At 43.5% G+C, this 19,186-nt stretch overlaps 1 protein-coding gene across 1 annotated transcript in view; it reads left to right on the top strand.

Annotated features, from left to right (window-relative positions):
* The window catches only part of FAM120B (family with sequence similarity 120B), an 87,232-nt gene extending 70,710 nt beyond the window's left edge, over nucleotides 1-16,522 (top strand). The window contains exons 10-13 of the mRNA XM_056487755.1: nucleotides 4,263-4,331; nucleotides 14,963-15,162; nucleotides 15,891-15,954; nucleotides 16,473-16,522. Of these exons, the coding sequence (XP_056343730.1) occupies nucleotides 4,263-4,267 (5 nt within the window). The 3' untranslated portion in view covers nucleotides 4,268-4,331; nucleotides 14,963-15,162; nucleotides 15,891-15,954; nucleotides 16,473-16,522. The remainder of the gene's footprint in view (nucleotides 1-4,262; nucleotides 4,332-14,962; nucleotides 15,163-15,890; nucleotides 15,955-16,472) is intronic.
* Nucleotides 16,523-19,186: the final 2,664 nt, after the last annotated feature.

The following is a 19,186-nucleotide window of genomic DNA, read 5'->3' as shown; positions in this document are numbered from 1 at the left end:
GTCAGCCAAACAGTACAGCAGGTTACATCATTGCCTTCTGTGACATTTATGAAGCCAGCATCTGGTGTGCACGATGGGTTGGCTTTTTCCAAAGCCTGTCTAAGGGGTTTACAGCTGGCTCTCCAAATATATGCCCTGCCATGTTCTTAAAGGGACACACACAAAAACACACACTGACCCCACATCATTGCCAGGTTTGGATTTTCATCCACGTTTCTCACTTAGTGGAACCTCTTGGAGTGTCCTGGCAGGGAAGAGCCATGTGTTAACCAGATGTTTCTGTTGCAATAACACCTGGGTGCCCAGATTGAGGCTGTAATTCCAGTTTAGCACAAGTGAAGAAGTAGGAATTTTCAGTAGCTGTTTGTAGCACAGTGCAAGGGTTGAGACTGCTGAGTGCTGTAAAATCTGAAGAACACAGAGGCAGGGGTTATTTGTAAGTTTTTGATGCCTAAGGATAAAGATAAGATTTTTTTATTTTTTTTTCAGAAGAATTCAGAAGAATCTAAGCTTCTAATTATAACCTGGTAGCTACCTGCCTTCAGACACTGAATGGCCCTGGGGCTCTTCTTAGGCACCTAAACAAGTTCCTAGCTTTTGCATTGTGCTGGGGGAAAGGCTGGGAATGTGCCTGCAGGGTTGTGTGAGTGCCAGGAAGATGGGGTTTTAAAGAGCCTGAGATCTAGAAAGATGCAGAGTCGGGAGTGGTGACAAAATAGCATCAGCTCTGACAGCCTGAACAGGACACTGTGCAAGTCAGACTGCCTGGTTTATTTATGGACCTGTTACTTTTTTGGTTTGCTTTGCTTTCTGTATTGAACAGCACAAATCTCCTGTGATGTATTAGTGAATAGGAAGAACACCATCATCTTCTGTTTGCTGCTTTATCTTCCTCTGCTACAAACATAACTTTTCCCTGTCTAGATTGACTGAACAGTCTTGTGCATGCATGCATGTGTGTGTGTGTGCATGCATACATGTACAGGGAGCACTCCACCCATAAGTCCTGAAGTCAAAGCCTGAGACCCCTGCTGTGCACCAAAGCCTCTTGCACTTCTGATACATGCAGAACACGGGCAGTACTTCACCAAAAAGGTTTTCTGTGCCCCTCTGTTTACCTGGTTCTCTGAGAAGCAAGCAGAAGTGATGTTGCAGAGAGGCATCCCAGCTCTCTCACCTGGCTGAAGGAATTGGCTTCAGGTTCCCCTGCAAAACGCAGGAGCAGAACATAAAGCTGCTACTTTGCCCTTTTTTTTTTTTTTTTTTTTTTTTTTAACTTTAAGGTCTTCTGTGGCTTGAGGTACCTTTCTTTGGGGCAGCAGCTCTTGCAACAACCCAGTCATTTCATCAAAGCCCCAGACTCTGGAGAACATGGACTGTGCCATCACAGGGCTGCTTTTCAAGGAGGCATCTGTGCTTAGCATATGGCAACTATTTATTATAGCTGTTGCATTGAGAAACAACAATTCCCATGATAATTGTTTCTCGTATATCAAGATGCTTCAATCTCTGTTTCCCACAACATTCTGCTTGTCTGGTATGTGTGTGCCAATGTCACCACAGTCCTCGCAGACAGTTGTCTACGTTTTGTCATTACTGAGGGTAAACAGACATGACTTGAGTGGGAAGGAGAGCGGGGGAAGTGGACTGCTAATTTAGTCTGTCTTTAGTACTGCACTGTGAAAGCACCACTGAATGATTTGTGGGCAATATTTACAAATCTCCCCTCCCTCAATACATCCATCCCTTTTTCCTCAAGCACACATTGTTTAAGGGCATTAATGCTTGTTATTTGCCAGCCTGCAGTACAGACCATGCTTGGTTTTGTAAGAGGATGGGGTGATTTTTCCACCCCCTAATCATCTACTGCTCTCTTCATTATTCCAGAAGAAGCACTCCTGTGTTCCCTTGAAAATAGCATATATGGACATTAACACAGGCATGAGTACACTTTCAGCACTACATATATTATACACCTTTTCTCCTTTCACATACAGATATCATATGAATACCTTTCATATGCTAGATGTCAAAATCCCTGAACATATACATTAATTATTTAAAAAAAAATAAAGAGAAAAGGAAAGAATGAGAAGGAAGGAAGGAAGGAAGGAAGGAAGGAAGGAAGGAAGGAAGGAAGGAAGGAAGGAAGGAAGGAAGGAAGGAAGGAAGGAAGGAAGGAAGGAAGGAAGGAAGGAAGGAAGGAAGGAAGGAAGGAAGGAAGGAAGGAAGGAAGGAAGGAAGGAAGGAAGGAAGGAAGGAAGGATCCTGTACCTGAGAGTTCTGGCTCCTGTTCTTTTGTGTAGCACTGCTGTGTTTACATTGACCACAGGACATTCACATGTACTGTGTCATTTGTAAGTTCCTCTGATTGCAACCAACTTCTGTGCTTTTATGTTAAACCTGAGATAAAATACTTCTAGTTGTCACAGGAGGTGGTGCAGCTCTTTCTGGAAATACATGACTGCTGCTTTATACCCTGCTAACTGGATCCTGTATTTGCATGTAAAATCTGACTTCATAATGCTGCTTTATTTTTGGTTTTGTGCAAGCTGTTGAATCAATAGTTAAAACTGCTCCTTAAGGCAGATAAATATGTAATTAGTAGAAATAATGGAGCAGTAGTCAGTCAGCTGCAAAACTGATGCTTCATCTAAATGTGTGTAAGGCACTTTATTTAGTTGGCATGTTGCTAACATCTATTAAGTTAAATTATGAGAAGTGTTTCGAGGCCTTTCACACAGAATGTGAAGCCTTTCATTCCTTATTTACATGTGTGAATATATATACATGGAGATTTCAACCCATGAATTAACTGCAGAGGAAAACAAACCACCAGATAAACACAAAGCCTGGGGTTGTGTTTGGGTTTAGTATTTTTTTCCCTTTAGAAAGCAAAGAAGCATCCTTACAGAATTTTCTGATTAATTTATTCAAAGAACTTAATTGATGTATCACAACACAGTGCTATCATTTACATGGCATTAAAAAATGGAATTGCTTAGTCCATCACACTGACAGCAGCCAGCTGAGAGACTGGCATGAAGGCAACCTTTGGTGGGCATTTTTATGAATTTGAAATGTGTGCTTCTGTTTAAGGTGTCCTTGTGCTACTGAGTGTTCTAAATACTGAAATACTGTGCAGTGGTTTGTTAACACCAGTTAACACTGGTAGGGATGGATGGGTGGATGGATGGATGGATGGATGGATGGATGGATGGATGGATGGATGGATGGATGGATCCAGATCCTGTTGGAAGTCACCATACATCTAAGAGTTTTAATGCAGACAAAAAACTCATACAGAGCAACTTCTGATCTTCCCTACTGGAAGAGATGTTTTTAGTTTATCCCACCTGATCCTTCAGGGTTTGGATCTGGGGACCTTTGCACCTCTACAGGCCACTAAGTGGTGTCAGGTGGGGCACAGCTGAGGCAGGACTGAGACCTGGGAAATGTCAGCTCTCAGACAATGGATGTCTCTGCTCTGCAGCCCAAGATTCTCTACAGAAACTCTGCCAGGAACTGCAGGGGGGATGAGAGGAGAATAGATGGCTGAGACGAGAGTATCTCCCTGTACCAGGGTGTTTTACCAGTAGCATAAGAATAGCTGGGGAAAAATTACAGATCTTTGGTTTTTTCATCTCCCTACGAGCACCAAGTAACTTGTCACACTGCCTCATAAAGATCTTAAAGATGATTTTAATACTTGAAACTTCCTCTGTCTTCAAAGAACAACAAGACTTTGAGACAGATATGTGGGAATTCACTCAGCCAAGCACTGCAATTTCAGTTTGTCTGCAATGATCTGCAAACCACAGACTCTGAAATGAGCAAGGGGTTATGTGAATGTTCCTTGTAAGTATTTATTTTTATTTTCTCTAGCAGAAGCTGTCAAATAAAGCATGTCCAGCCCTTCAGAGCTTTTGCAGTCTGTGCAGAGCTTCTGCAAGCCAGGCCTTTGCTTAGTACACTTAATTAGACTTTGCTTATTATAACAGTGGAAAATACAAGCTGGTTTGACTCTGGGAATTAAATTTTGCTGCATTCTATTCTTGGTTACCATCAGTTGCTTCCTAGTATTGGCAAAGATGCTCATGAAATCTGGGCATATCTGGAGCAGGAAAGGTTAGTAGATTTAACTAGGAGACATTAAAAGTTGATTTAATTGAGCAGTAGCTTGGACTTTAGTATGTAGCATAATTTCAGCATTGCTCCAGGGTAAGTATTCAATTTTAACTTTTTTTTTCTTTTCTTTCCAGACTAAATTAAACAGATGCCTCTCAATATTTGTCTTTGATAAACATATTCTGAGAATCCTCCATCCAATTGTAAGTGATTACATGGCTAAAAATGCAGTCTGTAACAGAGAAAACAGATGTGGCAATAATTATCCCTGTGCCCTGCGTATCAAACATTAACTATTGCTGCTGGAAAAAAAGGGGGGCTGAAATCAAAACAAAGTGGGATTTGCTACACCAGATCAGACCATCAGTTCACTTTGCCTGACAATAGCTTCAGATATGCACTGAGCCTGATAATTTATAAGGAAATCAGGAATGCTTCTTTATAACATTATAAAGAATGTATAAGACTTCTTTGGTTCACTATCAGTTGTTTGCATGATTCTTCCACTTCAGGGATGAAACTCAGAGTGTCCTGGGTCTAATTATAATTATTTGAGTGTTTTAAATCTACAACCTCAATTTTCCATACGTGTTTACTGCCCCTAAAAGCAGTAGCCAGCTGTGCTCTGCCTTCAGTTATATGGGAATTGAAATGCCTTGATAGGAAGTTTGAGGTTGGATCACTGAAAATAACTTATGCCTGTGGCTCTTGTGGAAAATTCCATCTGGATGTGCAAGCTTATCATCTGACCTTCCAAGATGCTGGTGAGATTAGTACTAGCCAGAGTGACCAGGCTGTGTGCAAGATCTCAGCCCAGGCTGGAAGGCTCTTTCCTTCAGCAAAAATCACTGCAGCTGTTTCTGGTTTCTCTTATTTTGCTGTCACATAGCTGAAGGTGATTCAATTTGTAGATATAAGTGTCCAACAAGTAGTCTGCAACATGAATTTATCTCTTCTATTTTTTCTGCTTCTTTTTTAAAGGGTTTCACTTCTGAAAATTTGAAGCTCCTCTCTGAGGCTGGCAAAGGTATTTTGCCCAGATTCCCATCAAATGAGTGGAGGCATCTAACCTATGGCACTTAAGGGCACTCATCCAGCACTGGCTGGCTGAAAGCTGCAGATCCAAACTGTAGTCTGTCTTTCTTCACTTGCCAGTCCAGGACACAGCAAGTATTTGCAGAGCCTGTCCTGAAATAGGTGGGAGAATATTCTCCTGCAGTCACCTGACTGTGCCTGTTTTGTCTCTGTCTCTAAAGGGAGCCTGCAGTGCTGGCACAAACCAGGAGCCTGGTGGCTTGGTGGTGGTGGCTTGGTTTTCTGAGGTGTGTTATTCCAGTCAGCCCCATGGGTCCTTTGCTTCTGCCCCAGCTAGGGGAAAGCCAGTCTCTTACAGAGGTTATTCAGTTCACTTGAGACCTGAATCTCTTCTTGGGAAGTGCTGCTTTTCCTTTGGCTATTAGAAATGGGCAGCTCAGATAGCATTGGGGTGAAACCAGATTGTTTTCCTAAAGTCTTATGCCAGAGCAGAGGAAGAGAGGACTTTTTACAGAACCCAGGAGCTCTTTTGATTCTCTGGAAATCTCTGGAACCTGTTGCTTTCAAAGACTAAGTGTTAACATCTATGGGACAAAAATGCCATATCAAAAGTTTTGCATTTCATTAAGTGAAAATATATGCTGTATTGATTAAAAAAAGAGTCTGCTCTGACACCTGAGCACAACACATTCATGCCTGTACATTTAATTAAATGGCCTGCTTTTATTTTAAAAGCAAAATAGAATGAAAAATTGAAACTTGTCAACACATTGCTCCATAGAAGTGGCCTTGCTTCTGTTAGTCCTGGTCACACTAACACAAGTTAGAAGTCTTTGCCACTGTCTTCTGATGTACAGATAAATGTGGTAATCTCTTTTAGTTGTCTGGAGTGTTTGGTCAATAAGATCAAGCTACTGTGCCAGGCTTATCACTTCAATTCCCCCTCAGCTGGTCAGGCTTTGGACATGGGATGGACTCACTGATGGGGAGCAGTGTCATGTCTCTGTAACACAAGGTAGCCAGAGGCTGGTGGTTTAAACAGGGAGCTAATGCTTATCATTGACAGGTAAACCTTAGAAATTGGGTGAACTCCCCCCTGTGAATTGTGTGAGAAACAGGGCCATGCTCTCTGTTAACTGCTCTAATCTCCTTCAGGGCACCACAATTTGTCATCCTCCCCAAGTCAGAGCCTTCTCAGTACAGAAGAATGGGCTCAAGTTCCATGGCCAAGGATCCTTGGGACACAAGAGTTCAAGTCAGAAAAATCTCATGGACATTCTGGGTTTGAAATATGCCCGTTTACAATATGTTCTGATTATATTTTGCTGTTGCTCCATGCATGTCAAATATACTTGCAGGTTGGTCTCCCAAGGGATGTTGTGGGGGGCAGACAAGGCTTGGCTTTCTTGCAAAACTCTCCTAAAGCTGGGCAAAACGTTTAGAAATATCACATATGTGCACTCACCCAGGAGAAAGGTGTGATATGTTAATGTGGAAAACCATGTGTCCTGCTCTTGTTATAGATGGAAGACATGAGAACTGTTGGAAGCTGAGGCAGCTCCCAGGACACAGCTGGGAGCAGGTTGGGCTGGTTCAGAGCACAAGACCTTTGCATTCTGCTGCATCTTGCACTGAGCAGCAGCAGGACAGGCACTGCTTCGGTTCAGCAGCAGTCTCCATGCTGACACATGCTTTTGCATGGGGATAACTTTCATTACCTGGCCAGATTTGCTGATCTCCTGGTAGGTACCTCACCTCTTGCACAGCTCTGTGGCCAGATTGTATCAGGCTGCTGAGCACTTCCAGCCACAAACAAGAATGATCTTGTTTGATTTTGAAAGCCATGACTTGGGCAAAATCCCATTGCTCTTTTCTGATCCATCTTCTGCTGACATCAACTTAATGGCTGAATTCTTTCCAAGCACAGTCAGAAGAGCAAGCTGCAGGTTTAAGCTCACCATGGGCAGTGAATTCCCTCTCACATCTTAAAAGCCTTTTGCTTTTCCACAGCTCTGTAGCATCTTGTAGGTCTCAGGGGGGAATTAAAAGTTGTAAATTTCTTTACCCCTCCCCCTTTCACACTTCTAAGAGTGAAAAATAAAATGCTGCCAGCATTTTATTTTTGCAGCAGGGCCATCTCTCTACCTCTGAATAAACATTTGTGTGAGGGCTCTCATTCTTGCCAAGGTGTTAGGATAACATTCTCATGCTGATTCCCCCGTCCTCCTTCAGCACCCCAGTGCTGCAGGTCCATTTCCGAGGCTTTGAAATGGCCATGCTCTCACCTCATCCCATACACATGGAAATGAGATCACCAGGAGGAGGAGGGAGTAATCCCACGGGGAAGCCAGCAGGGCAGGTTAGGAATTATGACCTTCAGTGTATTGATGGTTGGGTGAAGAGCTCCACAAGGACCAAGAGGCTGCAATGAAAGCAGAGCAGGACAGGTTGCCCATGGCACAGAGGCACTGCTGAATGGCTTGGGGCTCCTTTCCTTCAAACTCCACTGCCCACTTCACCACTGTTTCAGCAAAAGCCAAAGCTTTTCACTGTTGGCTTATTGTTACAAGCAAAAGACAGAGGATTTCTTCTCATTGGCATAAATTATCATTATCGTATTCTGTGTAAGGATTTGGCTGTAACATGACCAAAACTGTGCTGAGAATCAGCAGGGAAAGTGCTGTCATCATGCTCATCCCAACACATGCACACTGTGCTCCCTGTAGAGCACACCAGGTTCTCAGGCTGCTTTTCACTTGGCTTAAACATCAGGTGTTAAGACTTTTGTGTACCTTATAAATCCTGGTGAAGATCAGCACTTCTCTCTTTAGTGCCACAGAGGTGTGTTAAAACCCACCAGGATTTACACACATGTGGGCCTGCCTTAAGAAGCTCAGCTGTAAAAATAATTCTCATCACACATTACAAAGCTGACTGTGGTGTTAAACACAGCAGACATTTGGTGAAGTGTACTCCTGGACAGGACCTAGTAGCTGTTAAGCATGCTAAGAAACAATTCTGTCATTCAAACAGAGGCCACCAAAATGGTTTTTGAATAAGAACTCACAGAGTTTTCTTTCCCCTTTCATCTTGTCAGGAAATCTCTGTGAACTTCCCTCCTCTCCATTTGCTTGCCTTCCCCTTTCTCTGCTGTCATTTACCAGCCGGTCTGTTTTCTTCAAAGTACCCTCTAAATGTCACAACCACTGAACAACCACAGCAAATAATGGAAATGCCCTGGTAACCCTTCCCAGAGCACTTAGATACCAACGCTGCATAATTTGACCTCCTCTCATTCTTGTTCCCATTCTTGGGAACATATTTCACTGTAGTGGCAGAGGAAACAGGGTGGGTTCAACATTTTGTTCCCTTTTCTCTTGGTTCTCTTTTGATGTAAGACAAACTCAAACTAGAAAAACCCTAAAGCCCAAACCAGACAACCCTTAGAAAGAGTGTGCAATGTGAGGAGCATTTCCATTTTGAGTGCTACTGTGCATGCTTCACCATGTACCCCTAATTATAAGAAAATTATTTAAAAGTCCTCAGGGACCTCTAAAAAGAATAATCCATAACAATAAAGGGCTTGGATATAGCAAAGATGTGCACATGTTTGAACACAGAGTTTCACCCTAGGAGAGACAAGCAGTGATACAGGATTTCAGGCAGAAATCCAACTCTTAGCTAAGTTTTTAAAAATCAAGAGTTTTTCAAAGAGCCATGAGAAATGCTCTTTAGCTGATTCTTTCTGATGCACCAAAAGACACTTGCTGGGAAGGCCCATGCTAATAGGCATTTAACCATGATAAAATATGTTAAGATACCCTACTTGACTGACCTTGGAATTCCTAAGCATAATTTAGTTCAGTGTTGGTCAAAGTTCTCATCTCCCAAATGGCTTATTTCTATCTGTTTAATTTATCACTTTGAATTTCACACTATTTTGTATTCAAGGTGTGCCTGAAGCAGTGTCCTCAATCCAGGTCTTACCCAAGATGAGAAAACAAATATTGAAGTCAGGACTTAAGCTTTGAAGATGATCTTATTGCAGCCTCAACCAGATCTCTGGATCTGATCTAGATCAGGGCTTTGGTCTCTGCCCCTTTCTCTTTTACAGGGTCAGGGCAATACTGAATGTATTGTCTCTCTCATTACAGCTCCTCTCCCTCCCTCCAGGCCTTTCACTGTACATAATCTGTCTTTCCCTAAACAAGCCACAGGGACCTTATCTCCTGTCACCAGGGAGACACCTCAAGCCTAATCTGAGTCACTCACTCTGTTTTACAGGTCAGCAGTGAGCAGAGGTGTCCCCTTCAGCTCCCAGAGGTGATGGTTTAGCCACACACTTACCTGTTCACACATAAGTTCCTCCTGAGCTGCTTCTCATCTGCATCAAACAAAACAGTAGCACTGGGTGCAGCCAAGTCGAGGTTCTGAAGCCCTTCATCTCTCATCTCTCAAACCTCTCTCAGGTTTGTGGTGAGGACAATCAGGGCACATCTGGTGCCTGGCATGACATCTTCCCAGTCTTGAGGCTGAGCACATTCCTGTTTGGAGTGTGACCCTGGCACTACTGCTTAACCTCTGTATCATTATTTCCCAAATTTGAAATCAAGTTGCTGCCCTGTTTGCTGAATTGCATGAGTAAATTAATCAACCTCTCAGAGAAACTCAGAGACTACAGTGAGATAAATAGAGCTGGCCAGGAAACTCTTCTCAAACACTTCAACTTTATTGCACATCAAGATAAAACAATCTATCAAGGGTTATTTGGTGGATTGGTAATTGAAACAAATACATACATAGAACAAACATCATTTTGACAGTAAGTGTCTTCCTATGGGATGTGGAATCACATTCAAATTGCCATTGACTCCAGAGAGGGTCTTGAACCTCAGGCTTTCCTTTCCTGGAAAACTTCAGAATTATGGTACATAATAAAAGCTGGTTGTGTTAAGGAAAAAAAACCATCTGATTTGATCTGAACTTAGTAAGAATAGGTGGAATGTGATTCATACATGCAAATTTAAAATATGGACCAACACTTAGAGAGGAGGCAAAGCACAAGGGGGAAAGGAAAAAAAAGAAAGAGAACACAAAAGGGCCTGCATATCTATCACCAAATGTGTCTTTTCCAAAGCATGTGGAAAAAAAGCATCATGGAGAGTGCAACACAGCAGGGTAGGTGTAGACTGAATGCATAAACCTGTCCTCAAAGCACTGAGTAGTGAGGTGTGAAAGAGACAAATTTAAAGAAAGGAGAGCTGTGTCAGCAGCAGCATCAAAACGTAGAGACTAGCACAGCCTTGTTTAAGAGAAATTAGAGGCAGGGAGAGAGGGAGGGAGAAAGTGTTGATGCACTATAAGATTATCACACATTTCTAAAGAGGTCTGAAAGAACTGACTTCCTGCTGGGGGGTTCCTCTCATATTGGTGTGAACAAGCATCACACTATCACCTGCAAAGGCTTTAAGTGCAAGTGGTGACACTTCAGTATTCACAGCCTGCCTTAGAAAATCCAGGGGAAGCAAAAGGAAGATGAAAACCATGCAAGTCAAAAGGGTGTTGCTCCCATTGTTCTCCTTGCTGCTTGGTTAACTGGGAATGCCTTTGAGCAGCAGAGGGCTCACATGTGTCCAGATGTGCTGTGCCTGCATCAGAGGGCAGGGCATTGTGGAAGCAGCTCCACACAAACGCCTCTCATGATAACACTATAATGAAATCACCCTTCTTGGCAGGACCAAGCTCTCACAAAGGCGAGTTTTTAGCAGAATATATACCTGCAAGGACACCACCTGGGGAAGGTGATTTACCCCCTGATACGGCAGCACAGCACCTTTTACAGAAAAGGCAGGGCTGAAGCCACTCAGGACTGGCATGAGCTTTATGGACTCCTGGGGCTGAGCTGCCCAAGATAAGAATGGGTGCATCTGGACCCTCTCCAGGTAGGGCCTTGGCCATGACTGCTGCACCCCTGGCCTGAGCTCCTGCTGGAGGGCTCAATGTGCTGCTAAGGATGTGAAAACCTGAAGGTGAAGGAAGCCACTCGTGGCTGTGACAGCAGGGACCTGAGCTTCCCAGTGTAATAGCAAAGAACAGGTCAGACACCAAAAACAGGGGAAAGGAAAATGAGCCTCAGTTCTTGACACCAGGAGCTCTCCCAAAGACAGCCTTGCCTTGCAAGGGGCACTCTGCTGTCTCCAGCAGGAGGCAATGGGCTGGCCCTGCCATTGCACAGCATGACAAGAACCTGGAACAAGCAGGGATAATCAAAATCCTTCCTTTAAGTGATGCAAGCAACAAAACCTGGCCTGTTTTGCAGAGAGGGTTTCTTTTGGGAGTATGGGGAGTATGCTCTCAGTGTATGCTTGCCTAGTTTTAATACTTATTTCTGGTTTGGGTAACCTCATTCATTTGATGTCCAATCCTACAAAAAGGACTCAAGTAAGGATGAGAACTAACTTTGTGATCCACAGCCCTACAATATCCCACAGCTGCTTTCTGAAACAAAAAAGCAGTTCATGTTCTTGATTCTTCTTGGGAGACAAGATGTTGTCTATAACCATAACAACAACAACAACAAAAAATCAAGCAAACTTTAAATGTTTTACTTTTCACTCTTATTAACCCCTCCCCAACAGTCCATTTCTCTTTGTGTCTGGCAGACACTCACTAAAGAGCTATTTGAGCTTGCCTTTCTTGTATTTCAAGAAAAAGTTATTTCCCCCCTTTTAATGAAAATTCACTTTTTTGGTCCTCCCTTATTCATTTATTTTTGAGCCCTTCCACCTCTCTTAACTGTGGGAAAGGCTTCTCTTTGCCAGGGTACAGCAGGCATTGTAAAAGTAATTCAATTTTACACCATAGCAATGACATGATCAAGGGAACTTTGAGCAGGCTTTGTGACCAAGAGCATTTAACAAGTATGTGAAAAGCTTCCAAAGAGCCCTCGTGAAAGAAAGAAAGGTTATAACAATAGGAGAGGCAGTTTGATAGTGGTAAATTAAGAGTCATAGGAGTGACTCTAATCAAGTTAAGCTTTAAAGAAAGAGAAGCACCTTTATATCTCTTGGGTACAGGCCTGAGTGCATTAAGAACTGTTGAATTTGTGTTGGGAAGTAAACAAATCCCTGTGGCACTCAGCACTTGCTCCTCCCGGGGCTGAAGAACTCGACTCTGCAGGGAGAAAGGCTTTCTAGGCAAAATAGGTAAAACTGCAGAATTGGACCGAATACTTTGGAAAAAGAATATTGAGTTTTGGGGCTTTTGTAGTCAATATCTAGACGTCTTTAGGAGATGAAGGTAGAAACCTTCTGGCAGTTCCAGTGCAAGCATGGGGACAGTTTGTGTATAAAAATTATGATGAGCAATTCACACATTACAAGTTTTTAGGATGTGTAAAGCATGAGACAGATGCTGCCCTGAGCTACACCCCAGTGAAGTGCATCGTGTAACACATTCAAGTGACAAATTTTATATATGTGTATATATATATATATATATATGTATGTATGTATGTATGTATGTATACCGTGAGTATTCACAGGCACATTGGATACAATGGTTCTGGGCATATCATTAAAACTTTGGGTTGGTAAACAAGGTGTACAGAGATGTGAACTTTAATGGAGAGTCCAGCTATCTAAATAAATAACACGGCTACAGACAGACCATCAAGTTGTGAGAGTTAGTTTTGTATTCAACAACTTTTATTTATCTGTTACTGTAAAAAATGCTCAGAATTTGTTTTGCCCAGGAAAAAGGTTATGACTTGTCTTTGTTGAAAAAAAAAAAAAAAAAAAAAAGTAATGAAAAAGTTGGGGCTGCCTCAATTTTGCAATCGACAGGGACACCTACAGGAAGACAAAATTAACACATTGGCATATTGGGTGTTTTCGGCTTTATTTGTTCACAGCTTGAGCCTATTACCTAATAGAGACACAAGAAAATGGCCCATCTGTTTGCAGTGGGCAAATGTGTGAGTAGTACTCTCTGGGGCTGCGTGGGAGAAGGGCTGCTTTTCAAGGACGTATTTACTTTACTCTCTGTTTTCTCAACGGTGTATATAACTCAATGCTGAAAGGCTAATTTGTTTAAGAAAACCAAACCTGACTTCTTCAGTTAATTGCTCGCAGAAAAGCCGTAGGTATTGCTCGGATTCTGTGTGCTCTGCTGAGTGCGCTGGAGTGGCCTGGGCGAGGATGCCTAAAAGGCAGCTCGATGGCAGCAGAGCACCCTTTGTTCCTGCCCTGGTGGGGCTGCAGCTCCTGGAAAAAACCGGGGATGTGCAGGGAGTGGGAGAGAGATGAAAGTCTGTCTGTCAAGGAACGGGGATGAGGCAGCTGGGAGGGAGAGTCTGCTCAGGGGCACGTGGGATTTGGGGTATGATTAATGCTTTGGCAAAACGTTAATGAGAACAGGATCTGGCAACTGAGAGGAAATGCCTATATGCTCTCTTGCAACCAGCCTTGAGCTGGAATAGGAGCCTATGCTCATGCCAAAGTGAATCCAAGCATTTGCATGTGCATGAGTGGAAACAGTCTGCAGTAGAAAACATGGAATTTGGAGACCCGCATCCTGCTGCACCCGTTCCTCCAGTGGGAGCTGGGTCTGCTTTGTAGCTCCTTTCATCAGAGAGAGACAGAAGTGAGTTTTGGCAAACAGCAGCACTCTCTCCAAACAGTGTCAGCAGTCACTGCATATCCCCCCTCCAAGCATCTTCACCACTCCAGCTTTGAAAACAATTTTTAAAACTCCCCCAGTGAAAACCACCAATGCCAGAGGTAGCCTTTACTTCTCTCCAGCCTGCAGGGGCAGAACTGCTTGAAGGTATTAGCTATGCTAAGCCTCTTAAATAACTATTAAACACATAAAACTCTTAAATGCACGCAAATCCTGTGTAGCAAATGGCAAACAATAAGGAAAAGCTGATCAACCATTATACAGCAATTTAATCTATGCAATTTGCATAATTTTGCCCAACAGAAGGAGGCTATGGCAGAACTGCTTTCTGAAGAAAGGCAGAAATGCTGTACCAAACAGGTAAACAATCAGGAATGAGGATTTTGCAAGTCCTTGGCAAATTCTTGGCATATGGACAAAGGGAGTGTGATATAATTGCAAGGGATGTGATGTGGATGAACCGGAGGAGACAAAAGACAAGTTGAGAGCATGAAAAAAGTAATTTTGCAATCAAATTAGGGAATCTAGAACAAAGGTTGCATATGTACCTTTGGCTCATATGCAACACACAGTCCCTCTGTGTCATTGCAGAAGACTTAGGTGTTGACATCCTGTACCTGAGCTACAGAACTCCTAATCCCAGACAGACTGCAGCTACCTGCAACACCCGAGCATGTGCAGCACCTTCATGTCTGGAGAGATCAAAGACTGGTGACTTCCAAACGTTCTGCTTTACTGATGGCCACAAGGGAAATAAGCCACCAGCACCAGGACTCAGGGCCACCTCACAATATAGCCCATGCCTCCTTGGGGTCCTACAGAAAATGTTTTCTCTGGTTTACAGTCTGCAAGGTGTGTTTATATTTCTGGTAATATGCCTGGCACATTGTGGACTCCATAATAATAAACTCACATGTTTAGTATGCAGATATTTCAGTGACAGGAGCTGTGCAACTTACTTGTATGTAAATAACTGGAGGCTGTTTGTCACTGCAGAGCCACCTGCTTGGGGTCAGTCCCTGCACCCCATGAATTTACACCAGGAGCTCATTAACAACTTAGTGTTGGGCTGCAAAGCAACTTCTTTTTTTTTTTTTTTTTTTTTTTTTTTTTTTTCCAGGAATATCCACTATTATATTCCCAGCAATCTGGTGGCCATCAATGCTTTGCTGATAAACTCAAAATCTTCACCTTCTTCTATCATCACCTCTCAAATGACCCATGAAAGAGTCTTGGAGATCAAAGATATCCTCTTCCATCCTTGTGCTTTGGACAGAAAAACTGATGGGATTTAGCACCCATGTGGGAATATGAGCATTGGTAACTGGGGAGTGGCAGGGGTGGAAAATGATTGGGGGAGGTGGTGATGGAAGAGCCCAGAAGATGAATTACCTGGGGAGGAGGTGCATACTGAATTGTGGTCTCCATAGCAAGTGTGAGAGGACAGGAGAGAAATTACTTCCTCTGCCCCAAATAAAGATCAAGGAGTATTTGCATTCCAAGGGGTTGGGGTGTGCACATTCCTCTTTGTCCCCCTTCTTTTAACTGGAAATCCTCACTAATTGTTCGCTCTGCAAATTCTGCTTCTGCACATCATATAACTGAAGGGCTCTGCTACTGACTGCATGTGTTCCTTGCCCTTGCATTTTGCTCTCCAAAGCCAAATGAAAAGTATAAAAGAATTAGGTGAGAAAATTAGCGGATTCTATGATATTTTTAAAAGATCCTTCAATTCCAATATGTTAAAGTATAGGCCTATGTGCTACAGACAACCAGACAAAATGTCCAGTAAGAGTTATCCATTGTTATTCCTATTTTTTTCGCAGAAATTTTAGGTTTTATCTTGAATTCACTTAGTAAACTCAGCAACTTGTGGTCTTTTCACAGCACCTTAGGCAGACTAAAGTGGAACTGATGAATAATCAGTGATGCAACAGCTGTTATCCAGAGATAACAGAGGACTTCAGGCTGCAGATGTGCATGGGGTCAAGGGAGACAATGTTGTGCATGAAAAAGTCATACAATGGAGTTCTGTGTATTTTCTTCAGATTTCAAGAACAAAGAAGCCACGACCCTTTGTCTGCTGCTGTCATTCCCTGCTTCACCATTAAGGTAGTTTTCTTTTTTTTTCCCTTAATGGGAGGTATTTTGAAATAGACCCCTGTCAATCACACCCTGAAAAAAGATGAGCCCATCCTTGAGCAGAAGCCTTTTGAAAAGTTTTAAAATTACTGAATGTCAAAGTATGTGGCAACATAGGACTTTGGATACATGTGATTTGAATATATCTGTTTCAAAGACAGGTTCTTTTTTAATTACTAAAGGAGAAATGAAAAATCAAAGAAAACAAGGCTTGTGTTCAGTAAAATCTTCCCAGCCTCCTGCAGTGGTCAGGAGAACTGTGTAAGAACAGGGCTAGCAAAGGGAGACGATTCTTCCTATGTATCCTCCTGGTATCTGGCATTCTGCTTTTTAAGAATTTCTGAGTTCAGGTTGTATCCACATTTCGTGTTGAATTGCATTTACAGGCCATCCTTATCTAGCTTTATTTCTTTGTGTTTATAATTGACACTATACAGGGAGAAATAACGTTCTCTGTTTGTTTTGACCTCTCTGTCTCATTGTTTCAGGTGAAGCCCATTCATATTTTTACCGTAAGAAGCTGTGAAAAACTTTTCCCTTGCTGCCTGCGTCTGTCACAGCGCTACACACCGCTGCTGCTGCTCGGTTCAAAAATCACCCGTGCTTTCAGCATCCCCGCGCAGTGTTCCACCCAGCTCCCGGTGCGGCTGGGGTGGGAAGCAGGGGAACGTGCCGGGCTTGCCTGAGCCACGAGCAGTGCCTGGCAAGCCGGAGGGAGCAGGCAGCTCCTCCCTGCAGAGGTAGGTGAGCGCCAAAGCCCTGAAGCCCTGCGGTGCCAGGTGGAAGCACGCAAGGACAAACGCGCGGCGCTGCTCCATGGGGACAGCTTGCCAGGAGAGCCAGCGCACGTCGCCCGGGGCTGGGCACGAACCTCTGCCCTGCTCCTGTCGGGAAGGAGCGCAGCTGCGAGCTGAGGGGCCCCGGAGCAGAGCCGTGTGCCAGCTGTGAGCCGGAGCCCCGGGGCAGAGCCGTGTGCCAGCTGTGTGCCAGCTGTGTGCCAGCTGCGCGCCCGGAGCCGGGCGTGCTGCCGCCCGCCAGCGCCGCAGCCGCTCCCCGGGGCCGCCACGCGTTTGGCCGCCAGCCCCTGCCCGCATCCCACCGCCCGCCGCGGAGCAATTACTGCCTTCTCACCTGAGAGCCTTGATGAAGGAATCGCATTCTAACTGATCTAACTGATGGCTTTTTTTTTTTTTTTTTTTTTTTTAAGGAAGGTGAGCGCTCACGGATCATCTCCCCAGCTAGGCAGGGGTGCACTCATCCTCCATGGAGCATCCAGCCTATTGAAGAGTGGGAGTTATGTTGGGCTTGCCTGAGAGATGTGATTGAGAGCACACAGCAGCTATGTTCCCAGCCTAGTTTATTTTTTATGGTTCCCATCCCCAGCAGAGGACAATGGCTTCTGTTGCTCTTACAATCCATGGGAAGCTGGTGTTTGACTGTACACTCCCAACACTTCAGTTTTGTTTTTCTGTTTGGGTTTTATTTTATTGTCGTTAGGATTTTGGCTCCTTTTTTGTTGTTGTTTTGGATTTTTTAATTGCTTTCTCCCCTCCTCCACACTTCATTCTTTTGGTATAGGACTGCCACTCACCAGCTGTTCACAATTCCTTCACCCCTTCTGTTTTTCAGTACCACACTACCACGACATAGACTCAAAGGACATTTGATTCCTTGCGGGAGGCTTCCCACGCCCACTGAATACATTTAATAAAAATACTTATCTCTCTCATTCCTACCTTGGAGAAAAGTTAATATATCTGTACTTCTCACAAAATTCAGATTGACCAGTCTATCATCCTCAAACTGCCTAAGTTTGATTTCTTGAATGGTTTTAGATCCTAGAATGACACATTTTTCTCTCTTTTTGATAGAACAAACTTATCCACAAAGTGAGTACTCAGCAAGTACTTTTCAACAAAATTTTGCTCATCACCTCATAAATCTGATATCTAACTCCCTGCTCTTTCCATTTTGCTTTGTTTAACAGGATTTTTTTCAAGGCTGAAACTTGCCCCAAAATCAGCACATTCACACGTATTAGCAGCTGGTACCCAGAAGAGGAAAGCTGTGATGACATTGTGAAGCAATCACTTACAGCAGAGTTGTCTGCTGAAGGAAGGAGAAGAGCTGTCACTGGGCGATGTGCAGAGCATGGCAACTCCTGCTGTTGCTAATGGGAGAAGAGGCTGCTGAACTCCTCTCAGGAATGTAGTTTCAATTTCTAATTGAGTTATTTGTTCACTTGTTAAAGAGCTCATCTCTTAGGGCAGAGACTCTCAAAGACAATAATAGTGGCTGCGTGCAGCCACCAGGGAATTCATTGCAGCCACAAGAAAAAAACTTGCTCTGATTGTTCAGTTGTTTTGATTTTAGCCATGAAAACTGTGGCCACCATCAATTTATTGTGATCACATGTCACAGCTGCTTGTCTGAGAGTTGCTGGTTAGTCCTCTCTGTCTTTTAGGCTCTTGGAGCAGGAGTGCCCAAGGTGCAGTTTAATGGACCACATCAACTCATCTGCAAAGCTGTTCTAGCACACATCACGTGTGTTCTATTACACATCAGGATTGTGTTTCTCCTGCTTTGAGAAGGAGCATGGATGTACTGCAGGGTGCTCTGTGGCTCCAGAGGAAATGGGGACCCATCACACTGACAGATCATGTTTGCTCTCAGAGCAGGCATCTGTCAGTCTCCATTTACAAGTGACCAGTGTCACCTTCTGTGCAGGTTCCCTGTCCCTGGTTTGCATGTTCCAGTGCATCCTTTGCCTGTGGAGAAACCTCACAGGCATCAAAACAACCCCAAAGCCTGTTTTACTAAGGACATAGCCAAGCTACACTGTGTGCAAAAAAGACCCTAATCCAAGGGTCTCTTACAGCCAGATTGACTCAGGCCTAATCCCCTTCAAAGAAAAGATCCTACTGATGAGATGGCTTCTCTTTCATTGCCAATGGACAATGACAGAACTAAACATGTCAAACAAACTTATTTTCCAAAGGCAAATTTGCAAAATTTTACAAAAAATATGCATAATATTTTTATTAATTTTACTACTTGCTTTTTTCCTTTGGCCCTTATCTGGGCTCTGGAGGAGCCAGTGCACAAGGAGAATCAGGAGCACGTTTCTGTGATGGATGCTGAAGGGCAACATCTTCCCTGTTTTATTATAGCACAGTGTACAATTCTGTTCCCTTACCATAAC

This window comes from Oenanthe melanoleuca, chromosome 3 (assembly GCF_029582105.1).
Source record: "Oenanthe melanoleuca isolate GR-GAL-2019-014 chromosome 3, OMel1.0, whole genome shotgun sequence".
Taxonomy (NCBI): domain Eukaryota; kingdom Metazoa; phylum Chordata; class Aves; order Passeriformes; family Muscicapidae; genus Oenanthe; species Oenanthe melanoleuca.
This window is presented reverse-complemented; position numbering and strand designations above follow the sequence as displayed.